General features: G+C 38.1%; 1 protein-coding gene across 2 annotated transcripts; it reads right to left on the bottom strand.

Annotated features, from left to right (window-relative positions):
- Positions 1-4,009: 4,009 nt before the first annotated feature.
- TAF9B (TATA-box binding protein associated factor 9b) lies at positions 4,010-17,379 on the bottom strand. Of its 2 annotated transcripts, XM_074277156.1 has the most exons (8): positions 17,152-17,379; positions 10,905-10,986; positions 10,386-10,522; positions 10,155-10,289; positions 9,487-9,558; positions 6,233-6,314; positions 5,263-5,379; positions 4,010-4,430 (listed from the first exon to the last, which is right to left on the bottom strand). In XM_074277156.1, the coding sequence occupies exons 1-8, from the start codon at positions 17,200-17,202 to the stop codon at positions 4,264-4,266; spliced, it is 843 nt and encodes a 280-aa protein (XP_074133257.1). In that variant the 5' UTR covers positions 17,203-17,379; the 3' UTR covers positions 4,010-4,263. The 2 variants fall into 2 exon arrangements, with proteins under 2 accessions (XP_074133257.1, XP_074133258.1); XM_074277157.1 differs by lacking the exon at positions 9,487-9,558.
- Between the last annotated feature and the right edge of the window lie 8 nt (positions 17,380-17,387).

The raw sequence follows: 17,387 nt of genomic DNA, 5'->3' as shown, positions 1-17,387 counted from the left end.
AAAGAACCATGCTGATGAGTTTTTATTTTATAAATTTTTACAGATGGAGACTCAGAAGGTACATAACGTATCAAGGTCACACAGTGTCACAGTCTGAACTAGGGGGAAGGGGAAAGAGAAGAGATGAAGCATTTTATATGGCATCTTATGTGCCAGGAACCATGCTAGTGCTTTTTACAAATATTTCATTTGATAAAATATTAATGTTGACATTATAACTAATCCAGTGTTCTTTCCGTGCTGCCTTTGCCCCCAACCAGCAGAGCTGGCAACAGTCTGGATGACAGAGGGGAAGAAGATCCAGACATGAAACTGCTCATTTGCTACAGAAGAGTCAAGGGGAATCACACTCGTTTTGTGTGTGTGTGTGTTTGAAATTGTCATTTTCTCTTTCTTTCTCTCCCCTCTATGTGTGTATGTATATATACATATATATATGTATATATATATATGTATATTCACACATACACATACACATATAAATATATGTGTATATAACAGTGATGTCTTAGACCATGGGGGACAGGTCATGTTTTCCGTGTGTATCTTCAAAGAGTTTAGACTGGTTGGAATGATATGGCTACAACATAAGGTGGGGAAGTGTGTGTGACAAGCACTAGCTCTGTGATTCATTGGTATAGGGAACTTCTGTGGCAAGAAATTCCCATCAATATAGATTACTCACCTTTTCAAAAAGAGTTGCTATGTCCTGATGGGTCTGTGATAGCTAATGTGTGTCAGTGGCAGACCTTGAACCCTGGTTTTTCTGGCTCCTAATGCTGCCTGCCCCTTCTTCCCCTCCCCTCTCCCACATATCCTAAATTGTGGGTTGTATTCTAATTAAGAACAAGGGGGTGGAGATTGAGGAGGGTGGAATCCCTTCCTGTCTTATCTAGCTAAAATTAAACCACTGAATGGAAAGGACTTTAGAAATCTTCAACTTCATTTTGCAGAAGATGAAACATTTCCACTTCTAGCTTCTTAGGAAAAGGACAGGTTGAATGAGAAGGAAATTATATAGATTTGGAGGAATTTGGACTAATGAAGGCCAGAGATTGAATCTGGAAAAGAGAAATTGATGAAAAAATGAAGAATAAGTTTCAGCTCCAGATTCTGCATCTGGCTTCTCTGTGCAACGATTGACAGCAAAGGGAAAGGATGAAGAACCTAAAGAGGAAGACTGCATCAGGCCAAGCAGTTGTGGAGGTAAGAAAATGTAAGTGAAGCAGTGATGAGTGGATTGTTGGGTGGGGCAAATTGGTGAAACCAATTGTTCGAGATGGGAATGGAGGTGTAGGGTATGGCAGAGGATGAGTTGTTGAGACTTAAGGACACTTTGTTGAGTGTGGCTGTCAAAATTATGAAACCAAATTTAATAACTGGTAGGAAAGTGCATAGAGTAACTCTACAAGTAGTTAAAAATAAAGCTGAAAATCTAGGAAGCAAGGATTATATTGCAGTTTTGTATTGCGTTTAAATGTTTGTGCTATAGTTGAGCAAGTGTTCCAAGTGTAGACTCATCTTCCTGGAAGGAGATAAAGATTTCACATTTCACTTTGTTAGGGACATAGAATTGCTACCACAGAAAACAGAATCAAGTAGGGGAAACTGAAGTGCTTTAGGAGAAACAATAGACCTTTATTAGGAACTCAAAATGGAAGAACAAGGAAACATTTAACAGAAGGGAGAAAAGGAGGACAGCTACATACAAAGAGTTAGGAAACGAGTTGCAGTTTTTAAGGGGTCAGGGAGGATACTGGATACTATGAGGAGGAAGAAATAAGATAAAACAGAACCACAGAAACTACTGGGGAAGAGGTCATCTAGCAAAACATTGGTGATTTTGGGCTTCATCTTATGGTTTATTAGTTTGGGTAGTCTTTCCAAAAATAGCTTGTAGCTTTTCACAATTTTGAAAACTTTCAGTGTTTTTCTTTGTATTTATTTCAGGGGTGCTAATTTGTTAATCACAGAAAATATCTAGTCTTTTGAATTATGCCCTTTATTTAGTTGATAAAACTTTTCAGAGAAATACATTTCCTTCTGAAAGTTATTTTTTAAAAAAGCATTTGATCTAATAACAATAGAGGCAACTATGGTCTTCCATGTGTGTGTGTGTAAAGACTTAGTGAAATGGTATTACCCATTTGTTGATTAATGTGGATAGACGTGATGCTGCCAAAAAGGGCCTAAAAGTACTGTGAAGTCTTGGGCACTAAATTTTGGACTATGTGAGTGCAGGTTGTTTACATTTTCCTTACTGTTACCACTGAAGGCAAGGGAAGCAGAAGAGAAAAAATAGAATTGGGAAGTGAATCATGGGCTAAAAGAATGGGATTTGTTCTTTTGAATCATGGCTTTGAATATGGGGATGCCGATTTCTTGCCTGGGATGGAATATAGCTAACAAGGGTTGGTAAGAATATATTTGTACATTATCGCCTGATAATTCTCTTAGTTTATCTGCCATCTCCCCCTTCTTTTTTTGGCATTCATCTTTGTCACATACTCATTTCTTCTCAAGACACCTCACATTAACAGAGTTCACTGCTGTTCCTGCAGATTAATCATTCTTTGTCCCCTCTAGTCTGCAAAACAGTAGGCCTTTTTTGAGACCCTTAGGCTAACAATCAAAAGGGCAGGGGTACTAGTATTAACTGCTACATGGTATTTGACTATGTCCTTCAAGGTTGACTTGAATGACTGTTTCTAGGCATTTATCATGAAAAAAATAATTCTTTTAAAAATTGTTGGAATGGATTTCAAAATTGAGATGGCACAGTGGATAGAGCACCAGCCCTGAAGTCAGAAGGACCTGAATTCCAATATGGCCTCAGACACTTAATACTTCCTGACTCTGTGACTCTGGCCAAGTCACTTAACCCAATTGCTTCAGCAAAAATAGAAAAAAAAAATTGAATCTCAAAGGCTATTGAATTCTTTTGTATTAAATAATTTTCAATTTTTTTGAATCTGAAAAGATTTTTCAGATATCTTCAAAGAGAACCAAAATATATCCATTTTTGAGAAGTTGCATTGATTGAACTTGGATTTAGGTGCATTTTTTTTTTTTCTTTTCTTTTACTTGCCTTATAGATAATGAAGAGGCAAGAGAATGTACTTGTACTTTAAGAATTTGATTTCATCCCACATGACAGTATCACTAATGTGGTTTGGAGTAGAATGTCTAGGCGGGCAAATCCACCTTGAAGAGAACAGATCCAGGTGAAAGGATTAGAGGTATCCCACATTTGTTAGTTCTGACTTTAATATTAATATGTCTGAGAGCATCTTGAAATTGGAGGTGCTATGTCCTCAGAGCTAGGCAAGCATCCCAACTTGGAACATAGAAAATCAACTCAGTATAAGCTGTAGAAACTGTTGAAATCTATGTAAGGTTTGATGAAATTTTGCCTTTATGTAAAATGACAGAACTTGAATGAACTCCATACAATGGACTAGTCAGGGATGGAGAAGTCCAAGATTTCAAGGTGATCCCAAAACAATTGAATATCAGACTTGTAGAATAATTACTTAAGAATAATCTGATACTTGAAACGGATCATCAAAGACATGCAAAAACTTTGAAGTGACATTGAGGACCCAATTAAAGGAAAAAAAAAAAAACCCAATGTGATACTACAATTGGAGGTTTATTAATGAAGTCTGTTTTGGATCATATTCCTTTTCATATTCCATATTGGGCTCTTAAGCATTATGTTCAATTTGGTCTCCCAAAATGCAAAAGTTAGCAGAGGTTTAAAAAAAAAAAAGCTAAGGAATTCAGGGAAAAAACTGCTAGGTTGGGGTTGTATGTGGGCAACTTAACTGTTTATCCACTTTAACACAGTTTAAGGTTATTAACTACAAACTTTTTTCTAAAATGACACATGGTTACAATTTCAAAAGACTGAAATTATGCTTAGGACTGACTACATACTATAGCACTGTAAATGATTCGGTGTTTAATAGACCTTTCATCTTCCCAACATAATGAAATGATGAATAAATTGATGAATTATAACTTTATTGTTTGCATGCAACTTCTAATGAAAAACATTTATGATCCTACTAAAGTTCAACAATCTTAACAGCAGAAAAAGTTTTACAACTACATTACTTTTTACTTAAACACTTATTTGTTTGTTTCCTATGAATTTATCATGGTTACAGTTACGTTCCAAACTATTTATACTTTAGAAATGCATCGAGGCTGTCAAGTGATGCCGTTTACAAATGCATTGAGGCTGTCAGGTGATGCCGTTTACAAATTGTCATAATCGTCGTCGTCTTCATGTTTTCTTTTCAATGCATTTGGTGACTCCACAGGGGTGTTCTGTGATACCACGTTAGTGGTGATGAGGATGTTCTTTGGCCCAATCAGAGAAGGGTTGATCAGAACATTCTGAACAGCAGGAGCTGCAGGAACAGCTGCAAAATAAAAACATGACCCCCAAATAGAATACTGTTAAATAATAGGATTTTGAGGTAAAACCTGTCTTTTCACTAGTTGTTTGGTTTTTGGCAGCAGAGAAAGTCTGTAGCTAAGGAGAGATGGAAATTGAGAAAGAATGGGGGCAATGTGCAGAGGATAATGGGAGGGAATGGGGATTGCAGAGCCACCTCTTAATTAGAAACTCTAATGAAGGAGAAGAGAATAGGGGCAGATTCGGGAATTCTGTGAGATGGTTGGGGAGGTAAGTAGGGGACCTCATGCTAAGTAGCTTCAATGTTTTTGGTGAAGCATAAGGTGAGATTCTCAACAAAGAGGAGGTGCTGGGAGAAGCTTAAGGAATAATGCCAAGGTTTGGACTAGATCTATAGAGTGAGAGAGTAAATGGGGACCCAGGGAGGAATAGAATGTTGCTATGAGACCCGCTTGGGATTGGACTGAAAATCTGTAGTATTTTTATATGAAATCTAACTTACAAAGCACCAATTTGGGGGTGGTGGTGATGATTTTGTTCACAAATGATACACTAGAGTTCTTGTGAATAGTGAGGTACTTTCTAGCACAATGATTCAACTTAGTAAAAAGTGTCTTACTATGTGAAGTGTGTATGCTTTTATGAGGTTAGCAAAATCATGTTTGGATAGTTACACATAGGGATAATAAAGGAATAGCCATTTTTTCAAAGCTTTGTATATCTGGGGGATTTGTGAGAATTTCAGAATAAGTACAGGATGTATTAGACACCTTGCTGCCATTATTTGGAAACAAATGTTAAATAAATCCAAAGTGCTTGAATGACTGATTCATTACCTGGTTTGGCAGCAGCAGACTGGGAGGGTGGTATCTGCACAGTGAACCTTTGACCTGGCACTGGCACAGGGGCCCCAACTTTAGTTGAAACAGCAACTGACTGTGCAGATGGGGTACCTGTAATTAATATTAACATTCTATTAGGTGCCTTAATGCTAGTATAATTTCTCTTAATGTGATGAGCATCAAAAGAACATATATTTTAAAGTTTATTAGCTTGTTTTTAGATGGTAAACTTACAGGAAGCGCTGGTGTTAAGACTATAAATCAACAGATCTGAGCTAGTTTTGTCTCCAGTATTGAGTTTTAGGAAGGATACAGGCAAGCTGCAGAATTTCCCAAGAGGGCTATATGGGCCCAGGGAAAGGCCTTAGTGATCATGCTCTTTGGAGGAAAAGCTTGAAGGAAGGTGCTGGAGATGTGGAACTTAAAAGAAGAGAATGTCTAGAAAGGAGCATGAAGATTTCAGGGGATCTGGCAGAGAGGCAGGCACTCTTAATGTGCAGGAAAGATTTGATTAGACTGGTTCTGCTTTGCCCCAGTGGGTAGAAGTAGGAGCAATGGGGCAAGTTGTAAAGTACACTGAGGTGTAAAGAGGTACCCTAAGGTTTGATATCAGGAAGAACTTTGTAACAATTGTAGCATCTGTAAATAGGGATGGTAGCTTGCCTTGGGAAATAGAGGGCCTGTTTCACTAGGATTCTCCAAGAATGCCTTGGGGTTCAGAGATTAAAGGACTACTAAGGGCTGCTATCAATAATAGAGTTCACTTCCAGATTTATGAAAAGATCACAAATCATTCACTCTGACATATATTGCTGTCTTTACTAAGGGGTGTGTGTGTGTGCTATTGAATCACCCTAAAAATAAAATCCAAGCCTTGAAAATATTCTTCCAAAGTGCTTTATTGGAACTTTAGTGCTTTGCAGTAAAAGCTATCAAGAAAAAGCTATGAGTTCCCCTCTCTTACCCAAAGTAGGAGTGCTGGGTCTGCTGCTAACAGCACCAACACTCAGGCGGGGAACAGTTATCCTTCCAGCTGCAGCAGGCCCCTGGAAAGAAGGAAAGCCGCAATTCTTGATTCTGATTTGACATCTTATAATACAATCTGGATTGTTGATGGTTTTAAAGCCCCAAAATTTACAAAGAAGAATGTTTTCTTTGCAAGTAATGCACAAATCCAGCATGGTATGACAAAAATTTATATTAAAAATTATGTTCCTCTTTCTCTTTTCCTTTAATGTTCCTGTTTTAATCCTCCCCCTTCCCCCCAGCATTCAATTCAAGCTGTCACAAATATGCCGGAATATTTTTAAATGACTAGTTATACTTGGTAACTAGCACTTGATCCATTACAAATTCCTCTGATCTATTCTCAACTGAGTCCTTACTGCTGTTGAGCAATTCTTTTTTTTTTTTTTTTTTTCTTTTTTCTATGCCTGTTCCAATTTTCTCAAGCCCCCCTCACCACCAATGTCCTCAGTTCATCCTCTTTCAGCAGATGACCTTGCGTCCTACTTATTGGGAAAAAAATAAAAATAAATCACACAAAACCAAAACCTGTGGCAATCAACATGAGTTCCTCCCTCTCACAATCTTTGCTGTCTTCCTAGCTTGACTCCTTGCCTACAGACATGTTATGGTCTCTCCTATCATTGCCTTAAGCTGATTTTACATACACACACACACACATATATAGTTATAAATATATCTATATCTATATAGATATAGATATATCTATCTCCTGATTTCTGAGTGGTCTATATTTACTGCTTCTGCTTCCTTAGTACCTACTGGCTTCCTAACTCTTGAATGTGGCTTTCCAGCAAGACCATTCTACTGAAATTGCTGTCTTCAAAGTTATCAGTGATTTCTTAATTGCTAAATATGATATCCTTTTCTCAGTTGTCATACTTGACCTCTCACAACATGAGACATACTATTGCTTACCTCTCCTGCCCTTCAGTACTCACTCATAGCTTGTGGGATCCTTTCTGAAGTTCCTCCTACCAGTGTGACCGTTCCTTCTCAATCTCCTTTTCTGGTTCCATAATCATTTTCTGCCCCCTAATTGTGGGGAGCCTACAAAGCTCTGTTGTAGACTTTCTTTTCTATCTACTATTCTCTCTGGATGATCTCATCAGTTCCTAAGGATTCTTTTCATCCTTGTGAAGATGACTTCCAAATCTATATCCAGAATTAGAATTAAGCTTTCTCTTGAACTTCAGTTCTACATTAACACCTGTTTGTCCAATCAACCTCAATCAACTTTAAGCCTAGTAACTTCCATGACAGGCACTGTGGTAGGTGCTGGGGATACTAGAACAAAATTAATTCCCATTCATAGGGAACACACGTTCCAATGGGGGAGAAAAGCACATATATAAATCTATACAGCACAAATATAAAGGGAATAAGTACAAATATATACAAAATAGTTAAATACAAAGTAGATTGGGAGGGAAAACACTAGCAGGGGGATTAGGAAAGGCTTCATGAAGATGGTGCTTGAGGTGTATCAAAAGAGATTTTGAAGCAGAGATAAGGAGAGAGTGCATTCCAGGCAAGTGGGATGGCTAATGCCAAAGCATGGAGATGAGAGATGAAGCATCACATGCGATGAACAGAAAGCTAGCTTGCAGAGTTGTAGGTAGGAATATGTATGTCCAATGAGGGTACAAAGGTAAACTGGGGCCAGGTTGTGTAGGGCTTTAAAAGTTAGATGAGGAGTTTCTATTTTACTTAGTCTAGAGGCAACAGGAAAGGTGAGATCTGTGTTTAAGGAAAATTATTTTTGGCAGGAGTGTGCAGAATGGGCTGTCGTGGTAAGAAACTTGAGGCAAGAGGCCAATTAATAATCTAGGTGTGGGATAATGTACTCTAAAGTAAACTGGTAGCTAGCTGTGTTAGTGGAGAAAATGGCAAGAAAATGGCAAGATCTGGCAACTGACTGGGTATGTAGGGTTAGGGGAGAGCAAAGTGTCGAGGACAATGGCGAGATTACAGGTCTGAGATACTGGTAGGATGGTGTTTAAGAGAAAGACAATGAAGTGTATTGTTTGAGATTCCTCTTGGCCATCCAGTTTATGTCCAATAGACAGCAGATATTTGGTGGTGAAGGACTCCACTTCAGAGGACAAATAAGAGCTAGATATATATAGAGACCTTCAAGTCAACTCCATAGAGCTGACTTAGCATAATCCTTGGTATCTCAAACTCAATACATCTAAAATGGAACTTAATCATCTTTCTCCACAAACCTACTCCTTCTAATGTCCATATTAATTTTGAAGGCTCTGCCATCCTCCCAGTCACCCAGCTTTGTAACTGCAGAGATAGCCATTGTTACTCTTTCCTTTCCCTCCATATACCAAAGTTGGTTTAAATTTTGTTGATTCTTCTTTATCATCTTTTCACTCAAACTGCCTGTATCACTTGCTTGCATTATTGCAATAATATCTTAATTGGTCTCTCTAGTTCCATTTTCTCTTTGCATCTCCCATCTGTTCTGTATATAGCTGGCAAAATAATCCTATCATACAGCCCTGACCACCTCAAAAACCTTCACTGGCTTCCTGTGGTTTCTAGGATTCACTACAAATTGGCATTTATGGTCCTCTACAATCACTGAACTATTTTCTAACTTTCACTCCCTTTTCATGCACTGTGTGTTCCAGCCAAAAGCAATTACTTGTGTTTCCCTGAATTCAATGTTTCAGTGTTCTCTGAATGTGTCCAAACCATTCCCTCTCCCCAGATGCACTCTTACTTCAAGGCTCAGGGCAGACATACCTCCTAATAAAAGATTTTCATGATCCCCTCAGGTGTTAGTATTCCTCTTTTAAATCATGTGGTATTTTCTATCTTATGTCTTATCACTTAAGCTGAATGTAAGGCTTCCTGAGGGGAAGGAATGTTTGATTTCTGTCTTTATTCCATGTCTAACATGCATGTGGTATATATTTGTTTGCATTTTTGGCTCTCCCTTTAGATTGTAAGCTTCTTGAGAGCAGGGGCTGTCTTTTGTCTCTTTGTATCCCCAGCCTTAGCACAGTGACTGGCACATAATAGGAGTTTACTAAATGTTTACTGATTGATGGATAAGCACCAAATGTATTTTTGTGGAATTTATTGGAATCTTCACTTAAGATACTGTAGTACAATTTCAGGCAGGCTTCTCGTTACAGAATGTTAGGTTATATTTACGTGAATTCCTTGACTTACTGAAAGACATCTCCAGTGATGGCATTTTTGGCAGGAAGGGAAGATATCTTGATGTGATGAGTGGGGCCCTTCCTGGAATCAAGAGAGGTGGGATCAACTCCCACACTAGCTTTGTGACCTCAGGCGAGTTCCTTCCCCTCCCTGACCCTCATTTTCCTAGGACTGAATGAGTAGCATGATTTAAATAGTCTAGCAAGCTAGCTTTCAGCTCTTATAACAACTATGGTAGTCCCAGCTTCCTGATGTTAAACATCTCAATCTACTTCAGTGGGATAAGGGATTGTTTCATTACTTTCGAAAAATCCTGGGTGAGGAAATTCCCTTTTACCAACATTGGTTGGTGCCTTCTCTGCAACTTTTAGTTCTAAGAAAATTGACTAGAATCCTGAGAGAATAAGTGCCTTGCCCAGATGGGTCAGAGGTATGACTGGAACCCAGGGCTTCAAGAACAAAGTCCTTCCTAACTTTGAGGCCAGCTTCCCAACTCCTATACCACATTGCTTCTTTTCAAAAGAATAGCTGGCTAGAGAGAATTTTAAAATAGTTTTTAAGTACTAACAAGTGATTTTAGCTAATGGCTAGTAAATGGTTTTTTAACTATGGGATAAATGGTACTATTTTCTGGAAAAACTTATTTTCTTTTTAAAAAAGAATCACAAAACACTCACCTTTTTTGGTAAAGGCTTAAGTCTGTAGTTTGGTGCTGTTAAACAGTATCTGTCGGGTGGGAGTCTAAGTCCTGAATATGGCTTAATCAATGGTAAAGGGGTTTGATTTTTTTGTCTTGCAATATCTAATAGAAACTGAGAAAAATAAATAAACCCTAGTTAGTGCTGTGTTCTCTCTCTCTCCCCCTCTTCCCCCCAGATAAAACAGATGCTTAAATAAAAGTTACTCACATCTCTTGGGGGAGGGGAAGTAAAAGACTGATCAGATCGACACTGGATTGCCAATCGCACATCATCTGCATCAACAGTGGCTTTCTTAGCATGGCTTGAATAAATTTTTGCATCATCCAAAATTGTTGTTACATATCCTTTGAGAATGGAGACAATTTCCTCTTAGACAGATGAGAAAGGCTTAGTCTTATTTGGGTTATGTTATAGAAATAGTTCTTATTTTAAAAATTATTAATTTGAGATGTTATGGCTTTTAAATAAATATATATATGTATGTATATATATATGTATATATATATATATATATGGAGAGAGAGAGAGAAAGTTTGCCTTATACTATCCATTTAAATACTTACCACAATAAAAATAATAACTGCCCTCTCTGAGTTCAGCCCATTTTATGTAATTTAAGATTAGGTTTATGTGGCTGATGTAGAAAATACAATTCTATTAGAATTATAGAAGACATTAGTATCAAATTGACTAAATTAGAGAAATTTTGGTTTGTGGGTCACTCACGGAAGGCAAACTCCAGCATCTGATTGATTACTTTTGGCTCATAATCTGTAATTCCCATATCCTTCAGGATTTGTGCCATCACCTGTGGGTTTAAATAAAGTAGTAAGCTATCCTCACCAAAACAGACAGCCTAAAAACTGAACTCTAAAGTTTGGCTAAAAGCAGTCCAAGGTCACAACTACTGTCACCTGGAGAGCAAACTTCCCTTTATTTTTATTTAGTGTCTAAATTTCAGACACACATTGCCTTTTCTGAATACCTAGTGGCTCAGATTCTTAACACTTCCAAATAAATTCCCACTCTTTCCCTGTATAAACTCCAGAAGTCACTAGTTTGCTTCTTTGGTGGTTAACAGCCTCACCAAATTTCTATATGTAATTTTTTTTTTTAAAAAAACAAAAAAGGTGGGTGTGAAATAGGAGCTCAAGAACATTTACATAGCCTGTGTGTGAATTATTTTTCCCCCAGGAAGATTGCTTCTGGAGGAGTGGCTATAGTAGTCTGTCATTTTGGGGATGGAGAATGAGGCTGGCATTCTTCCAAAATAAATGAGCAAAGGATATGAACAGGCAGTTTTCAAAAGAAAAAAATGCGAGTAGAAGCTTTCTCAATAAATAAAGAAGTAAAGCAAGGACACCCACTCTCCCCACTATTATGTGATAATGGTTCTGGAAATACTAACAATAGCAATAAGAAAGGAGAAAGAAATTTAAGGCATAAAGATAGGTAAAGATGACATGATTTACTTAGAAAATCCTAGGGAATCAGCAAAGATACCAATTGAAACAATAACTTCGGCAAAGTTGCAAACTTAAATAAATCCACACACAAAAAACATCAACAATATTTATATATAATAATAACAAAATCCAAAAGGCAATAATAAGAAAAATCCCATTCAAAATAGCTACAAAATGCATAAAATACTTAGGAATCAATCTACCAAAGTACCCTAAATATTTGGAAAGATTAAATTATAAACTGGTACCACATAATGAAATAAAAAACAAAGTAGCTAGAGGAATATTCAGTGCTCATGACTGGATCATGCCAATATAACAAGAATGACAATACCAAAGTTAATTTATACTTTTAATGCTATACTGATCAAACTACCAAAATAGTATTTTATAGAAGTGAATGAAATAAACACAAAATTCATTTGGAGAAATAAACGATCTAGAATAACAAGAAAGATAATGAAAAGAGGTAGGGATAAAGGGGGAGTAGAACTTCCAAATCTCGTTACATTATATAGCAGCAGTCATCAAAACCATTTAATACGGGTTGAAAAATAGAGAGGTAGATAGATCAATGCAACAGACCAGACAAGAAACCATGGAACTCAAATAATCTAGTGTTAGTCGGAAAACAAATTATTTAGGAAAAAAACTCTGATTAGAAACTGTTGGGAAAGCGGTAGAGCACACTAGCAGAAACTAGGCTTAGATCAATATCATGCCATATCCTACAAGCAATTCTAAATGGATGTGACCTTAATATTAAAGATATTAAAATTAAATTAGAAGAGAAGATCATATGACAGATAAAACTGTGTTTGCTGATGACATGATGGTTTTCTTAAATCCTTGGGAATTAGCAAAGATACTAATTAGGGTAAGAGCTGCATTATTGCAGGTTATAAAATGACCTCACAAAAATCAACAGATTTCTATATAATAATAAAAGAATTCAAATGGTAACAACATAAATAGCTAGAGTACATTCACTATGTTCATGGTTGGACCGTGCCAATATAATAAAAGTCACAATACTAGCAGTTTTAATGTTATATCAATCAAACTATCAAAGAACTATTTTATATATATAACTCAATTGAATAAAAAAATTTATTTGGAGAAATAAAAGATTAGAATAACAAGAGAAATAAGAGATTGGGATAAAGGAGTAAGAGCACGTTCATACCTCAAAATAATAAAGAAATCATCAAAACCATTTTGCATTTGTTTTAAAATAAAGAATTTATAAGTAGAACCCAATAACCCAGTATTCAATAAAGCAGACAACATAAATTACTTAGGAAAGAATTTCCTATTTAATAGAAACCGAATGGAAACCTAAGAAAATAGTCTGGCAGAAATTAAGGTTAGATGAACATCTTGTGCCATATTCCAAATAAATTCTACATGGATACATGACCTTAATATTTAAGATCATATCATTATTAGAAGCAGATTTTTTTTTTTTTTTGCAGCTATGGATAAAAAGTTTTTCCTTTAGAATTCAAACATAATCACTGAATTAGACAAAAATATTGCACATAAGTAATAAAATAAATTCACAACATAGATGTAAACCCACATCACACTCAATTCAGTACTTAATAGCTATGATGAAGAATGGGCTCAACCATAGACCGCAGGCTTCAATGTCATTGGTCCAAGCAGGAATATTTTTTGACACCAAAAACTGGGGAAATCTCTACTCAGATATATCCTTTATAATAAACTTTATTAACCACTCACCCTTAAAAGGATTTCCAAGAAGTGTTAGCTCTTAATAATAGCAGTTTTTAGGCAAGAGAACCATCAGAATCATCAAACTGGCTATCTCAGATATACAGACCAGACCAGCCAATTGGATGTCAACACTGTACAATCAGAATGTGGTTTATAGCAAAAAACAGTTCAAGTTCATTTTTTTAAGCCAGCTCACCTGCAGATACAACTCCAGCCCCCTGCTTTTCCTTTTCAAGCCAGAGGTGGCAGCAAAGAGTAACAAGTCCTTAAGAAAAGGGGCACATTTCTCCAGCTCTAGATGGCACTGAAGGGCAAAAACCCTCTGGTATTCTTGGCCAATGAAATTAGTTCTCCCTGACCAATCAGTAATCACTCAGCTGAAGCTTTCTCTCAGTTTACTTTCTCTACCTGTCTGAGCTCCAGACTGTGCAGCTTTTTACCCTACCCCTGCTGTCTTCACTTCTTCTCAGGCTCCTCTTCCTCTGCTGCTGCTGTCTTCTCTGGCCTGCTGCTCTCTCCCTGTAGTAGTTGGAAGTTCAGTGGCCCATATGCGAGCATCCTGGCTTTCATTGATTCACCTTTTACTTAAAGTCACAACTCCCCAAATTTCTCCTAGCAAATTGAGAGTCCTTTTTCTTTTTTTTAAATAAGTTTTTTTTTTTTTTATTGGTCTTTTTTTACATCACCAAAATTTCCCCCAGTATCCCTTCCCCTTCCTAAAAGCCATGCTGTATAACAAATAATATTTTAAAGACCCCTTCCTCCCTATCTCAGCAAAACTGATAGACATCACAAGTCTAAAATATTTACAATATACTACAGTCATTGAGTTCACATTTTGGCCAAGGGGTGAGGGTGTAATTTTGTAGTATCTGTTACTTGTATTATTATTTCTGTTTATTGTATTCATTATGTATATTTTTTTGGCTCTGCTTACTTTGCTGTGCATCAGTTTATGGAAAAATTTCCCTGCTTTTTTGTTTTCATATTCATCATTTTTAATGGTACAGTAATATTCCATCATATTCTTAAACCACAGCTTGTTAGCCACTATCCAATTAATGAGCATCTGCTTTGTTTTCATTCTTTGCTATAACAAAAACTGCTGCTGTAAAGATTTTTGGTGTATATGAGGACCTTTTTTTTGGTCAGTGGCTTCCTGGGGGGGGTATAAATGTAATTACAGAATCTCTGGGTCAAAGGAATGGTTTTTTAAGTTACTTTACTTGATTAATTTCAAATAGAAAAAGATTCCATGGAAAACTAGAAAATGCATCAAATGTCTGGAGATCAATTTACAGAGCCACCAAAATATCTCCATATTTTAAATATTTGGAGGAAGAATATTCAAAATCACTAATGGGAGATATGTAAATCAAAACAATCTTAAGGTTTCACCTCACCCTCAGCACACTGGCAAAGGTGACAAAAGATGGGAAGCTTGAATGCTGAAGGGGTCAATAAGCACATTGGTGCACTGTGGAGCTGTCAATCAGTACAGCCATTTTGAAAAGCAATTTCGAATTACTCAAATAAAATGACTAGAAGGTCCATATTGTCCCTCTGACTCAGAGATTCCATTACTAAATTTATACTTCAAGGAAGCCACTGATAAGAAAAAAGTCCTCATGTATATTAATATATTTATGGCAGCACTTTTGAAGTAGCAGAGAATTGAAAATAAAGACGACCAATGATTGGGACTTGATTAAATGAATTTTGGTACATGAATGTAATAGAGTATTACTGTGCTGTAAGAAATGAGGAATCTGATTAATACAGAGAAACAAAGAAAAATTTATCAGATCTAATGCACAGTAAAACAGAGCCAAAAAACAGTCATTACAATGGAAACTGAAAAAAATCATAAAAAAATGAACATTGCAAAATTATAAGGAACAAATATGGTACTAAAGAGATATAACAGTATTATTAATAATACATTAATAATAGCATTAATATAATAGTGCTAATCATAATATGAATATAAATGATTTGTTCTTAAAGGGCTATATAGATCCTAGCTAATATTTATTATAAAATAATAATAATTATTGGCTAGAATCTATAAAACCTTTGAGGTTTACAAAATGCGTTACCTAGAGTCTCTCATTTTATCCTCCAACAACATGAAGAGACCTCCCTCTCCCTGCTTTGCAGAGGTGGGAGGTCCAAGGGTGTGGTACATTGCATATATTTTCCAGACATTTCTATGGATCGATCGTTTTTGCTGATTTAATTTTCTATTCTTTTTCTCCCCCCCCCTTTAAAGATATTATTTGTTATATGAGATGGCTCTCTGGGAGGGGGGAAGTAGAAGGAGGAGGAGAGAGGGAAGAGGAAAGAGGAGGGTTGCTAGGAGACATTTTGGTTATATAAAAAAGACAGCAATAAAAATTTATTTTAAAAAAAGAAATTCAAGTGATCAACCACCATGACGGAATACTCCAAATTACTAATAAGAGAAATCCAAAACCAAACAACTGGTTTCATTTCCCACCCATTAGATTGGCAAAGATGTTATAAGACCTAAATGGTTAAAAAAAAAAAAATGTTGCAGGGGCTGTGGAAAGAGGCACAATGATGGTAAAGTAGGCAAAACCAGGATAACAATATACAGGATGACCTCAGTAATGTAAACGAAAACAACCTTGAAAGATTCAATACCGATCAGTACAGTGAACCAATGATGGCGTCTTTCAAGTCTCAGCTAAATCCCACCTTCTGCAGGAGGCCTTTCTCGATCATTCTCTGTGCTAGTGCCTAGCCTCTGGCCATTACCTCCCACTTTAGCCTCTATGCAGCCTGTCCGTACAAAATCTTTTCCGTATCATCTCCCCTAAATAGAATGGGGGCTCTTGGAGAGCCAAGAGTCAGGCTGGGGTTTTTGTTTATTTGTTTTTGCATTTCTTTGTATCCGCAGCGCTTAGCGCATAGCGAGCCATTAATCAATGCTTGTTGACAGACTGACTGAAAGGAGACACATTCATTTTTTTTTTCTTTCTATATGGTTTCAATATGTTTTATTCATTTTTATGACATTTAAATTATTTCCGATCAACGAAAATGCGCCTTCTCTCCATCCCGCCGCCTTCTCCTCCCCCGCGTCGCCCCCCCCCCCCACCGCCCCCTCTCAGAGAAAGCAAGGGGAAAAAAAAATACCAATCACCACCCCGGTAACCAACACATAGTCAAGCAAAACCAATTCCCGCATTGGTGGCATCCATTTTCTGGCCGGCCACCGCGTCGATTGCTTTGCTGGACTGTAATTATTTGGTGCTACGGTGGGTCCTATGCGGAGATGGGCGGGGGGGGGGGGGGGGGGGCGGCGAAGAGCAGTGGCGGTGATGGAAAGAAAAAGACGTCAAATGGCAAAGGGGAAAAAAAAAAAAGCCCCCAATGCCAAAGAGAATCGGACGGCCAGAGAAGCCTGTGTGGGGGCGGCGGGGCTGGAGGGTATGGGGGGGCACTGCTTGGAGTCCAGATCGGGCCCCTCGGGAGAGTGTGGGGGGGGAAGGGTGGGGCGGGCGCCGCGGAGAGGCCTCTGCGACAGAAGCTCAGGAGCCCGAGGGCTACACCGACAGCTGGAGGACTATCCGCAGTGCGAGGGGGGGTGAGGTGGGGGGATGGGGGGCTGCAGACAAACCCAGCCGAGGTGCCGGGGGCGACGGCCACAGCTGGGCCTGACAGCCGGAGGCCCCTCGCCCTCTTTTCCCTTCTACCCGCGGGCGCCGAGCCTACCAGCTGCGCGCCTCGCTCGCACCTACCAGAGCATCCTTTGGCCCGCTCTTGGGAGATGCCATCTTAGCCGGCTCCATGGTACTCGACAGCTAGACTTCCGGTGCCGGGCAACGGGAGCTCTCTCTTTATATAGGCCCCGCCCCTGGCTTGCTGGCGTGGGCGGGACGGAGGTGGAACCAAGGGAGGGAGGATCGCAGTTTTGTGCTTGCCGCGCGGTGGCGCTGTGAGGGCCGTCGGAAGGGAGGGGGCCTCTACCTCAGGG

Source organism: Sminthopsis crassicaudata, chromosome X (assembly GCF_048593235.1).
Source record: "Sminthopsis crassicaudata isolate SCR6 chromosome X, ASM4859323v1, whole genome shotgun sequence".
NCBI classification, from domain to species: domain Eukaryota; kingdom Metazoa; phylum Chordata; class Mammalia; order Dasyuromorphia; family Dasyuridae; genus Sminthopsis; species Sminthopsis crassicaudata.
The sequence above is the reverse complement of the archived record's forward strand: the minus strand, read 5'-3'. Positions and strand labels throughout refer to the sequence as shown.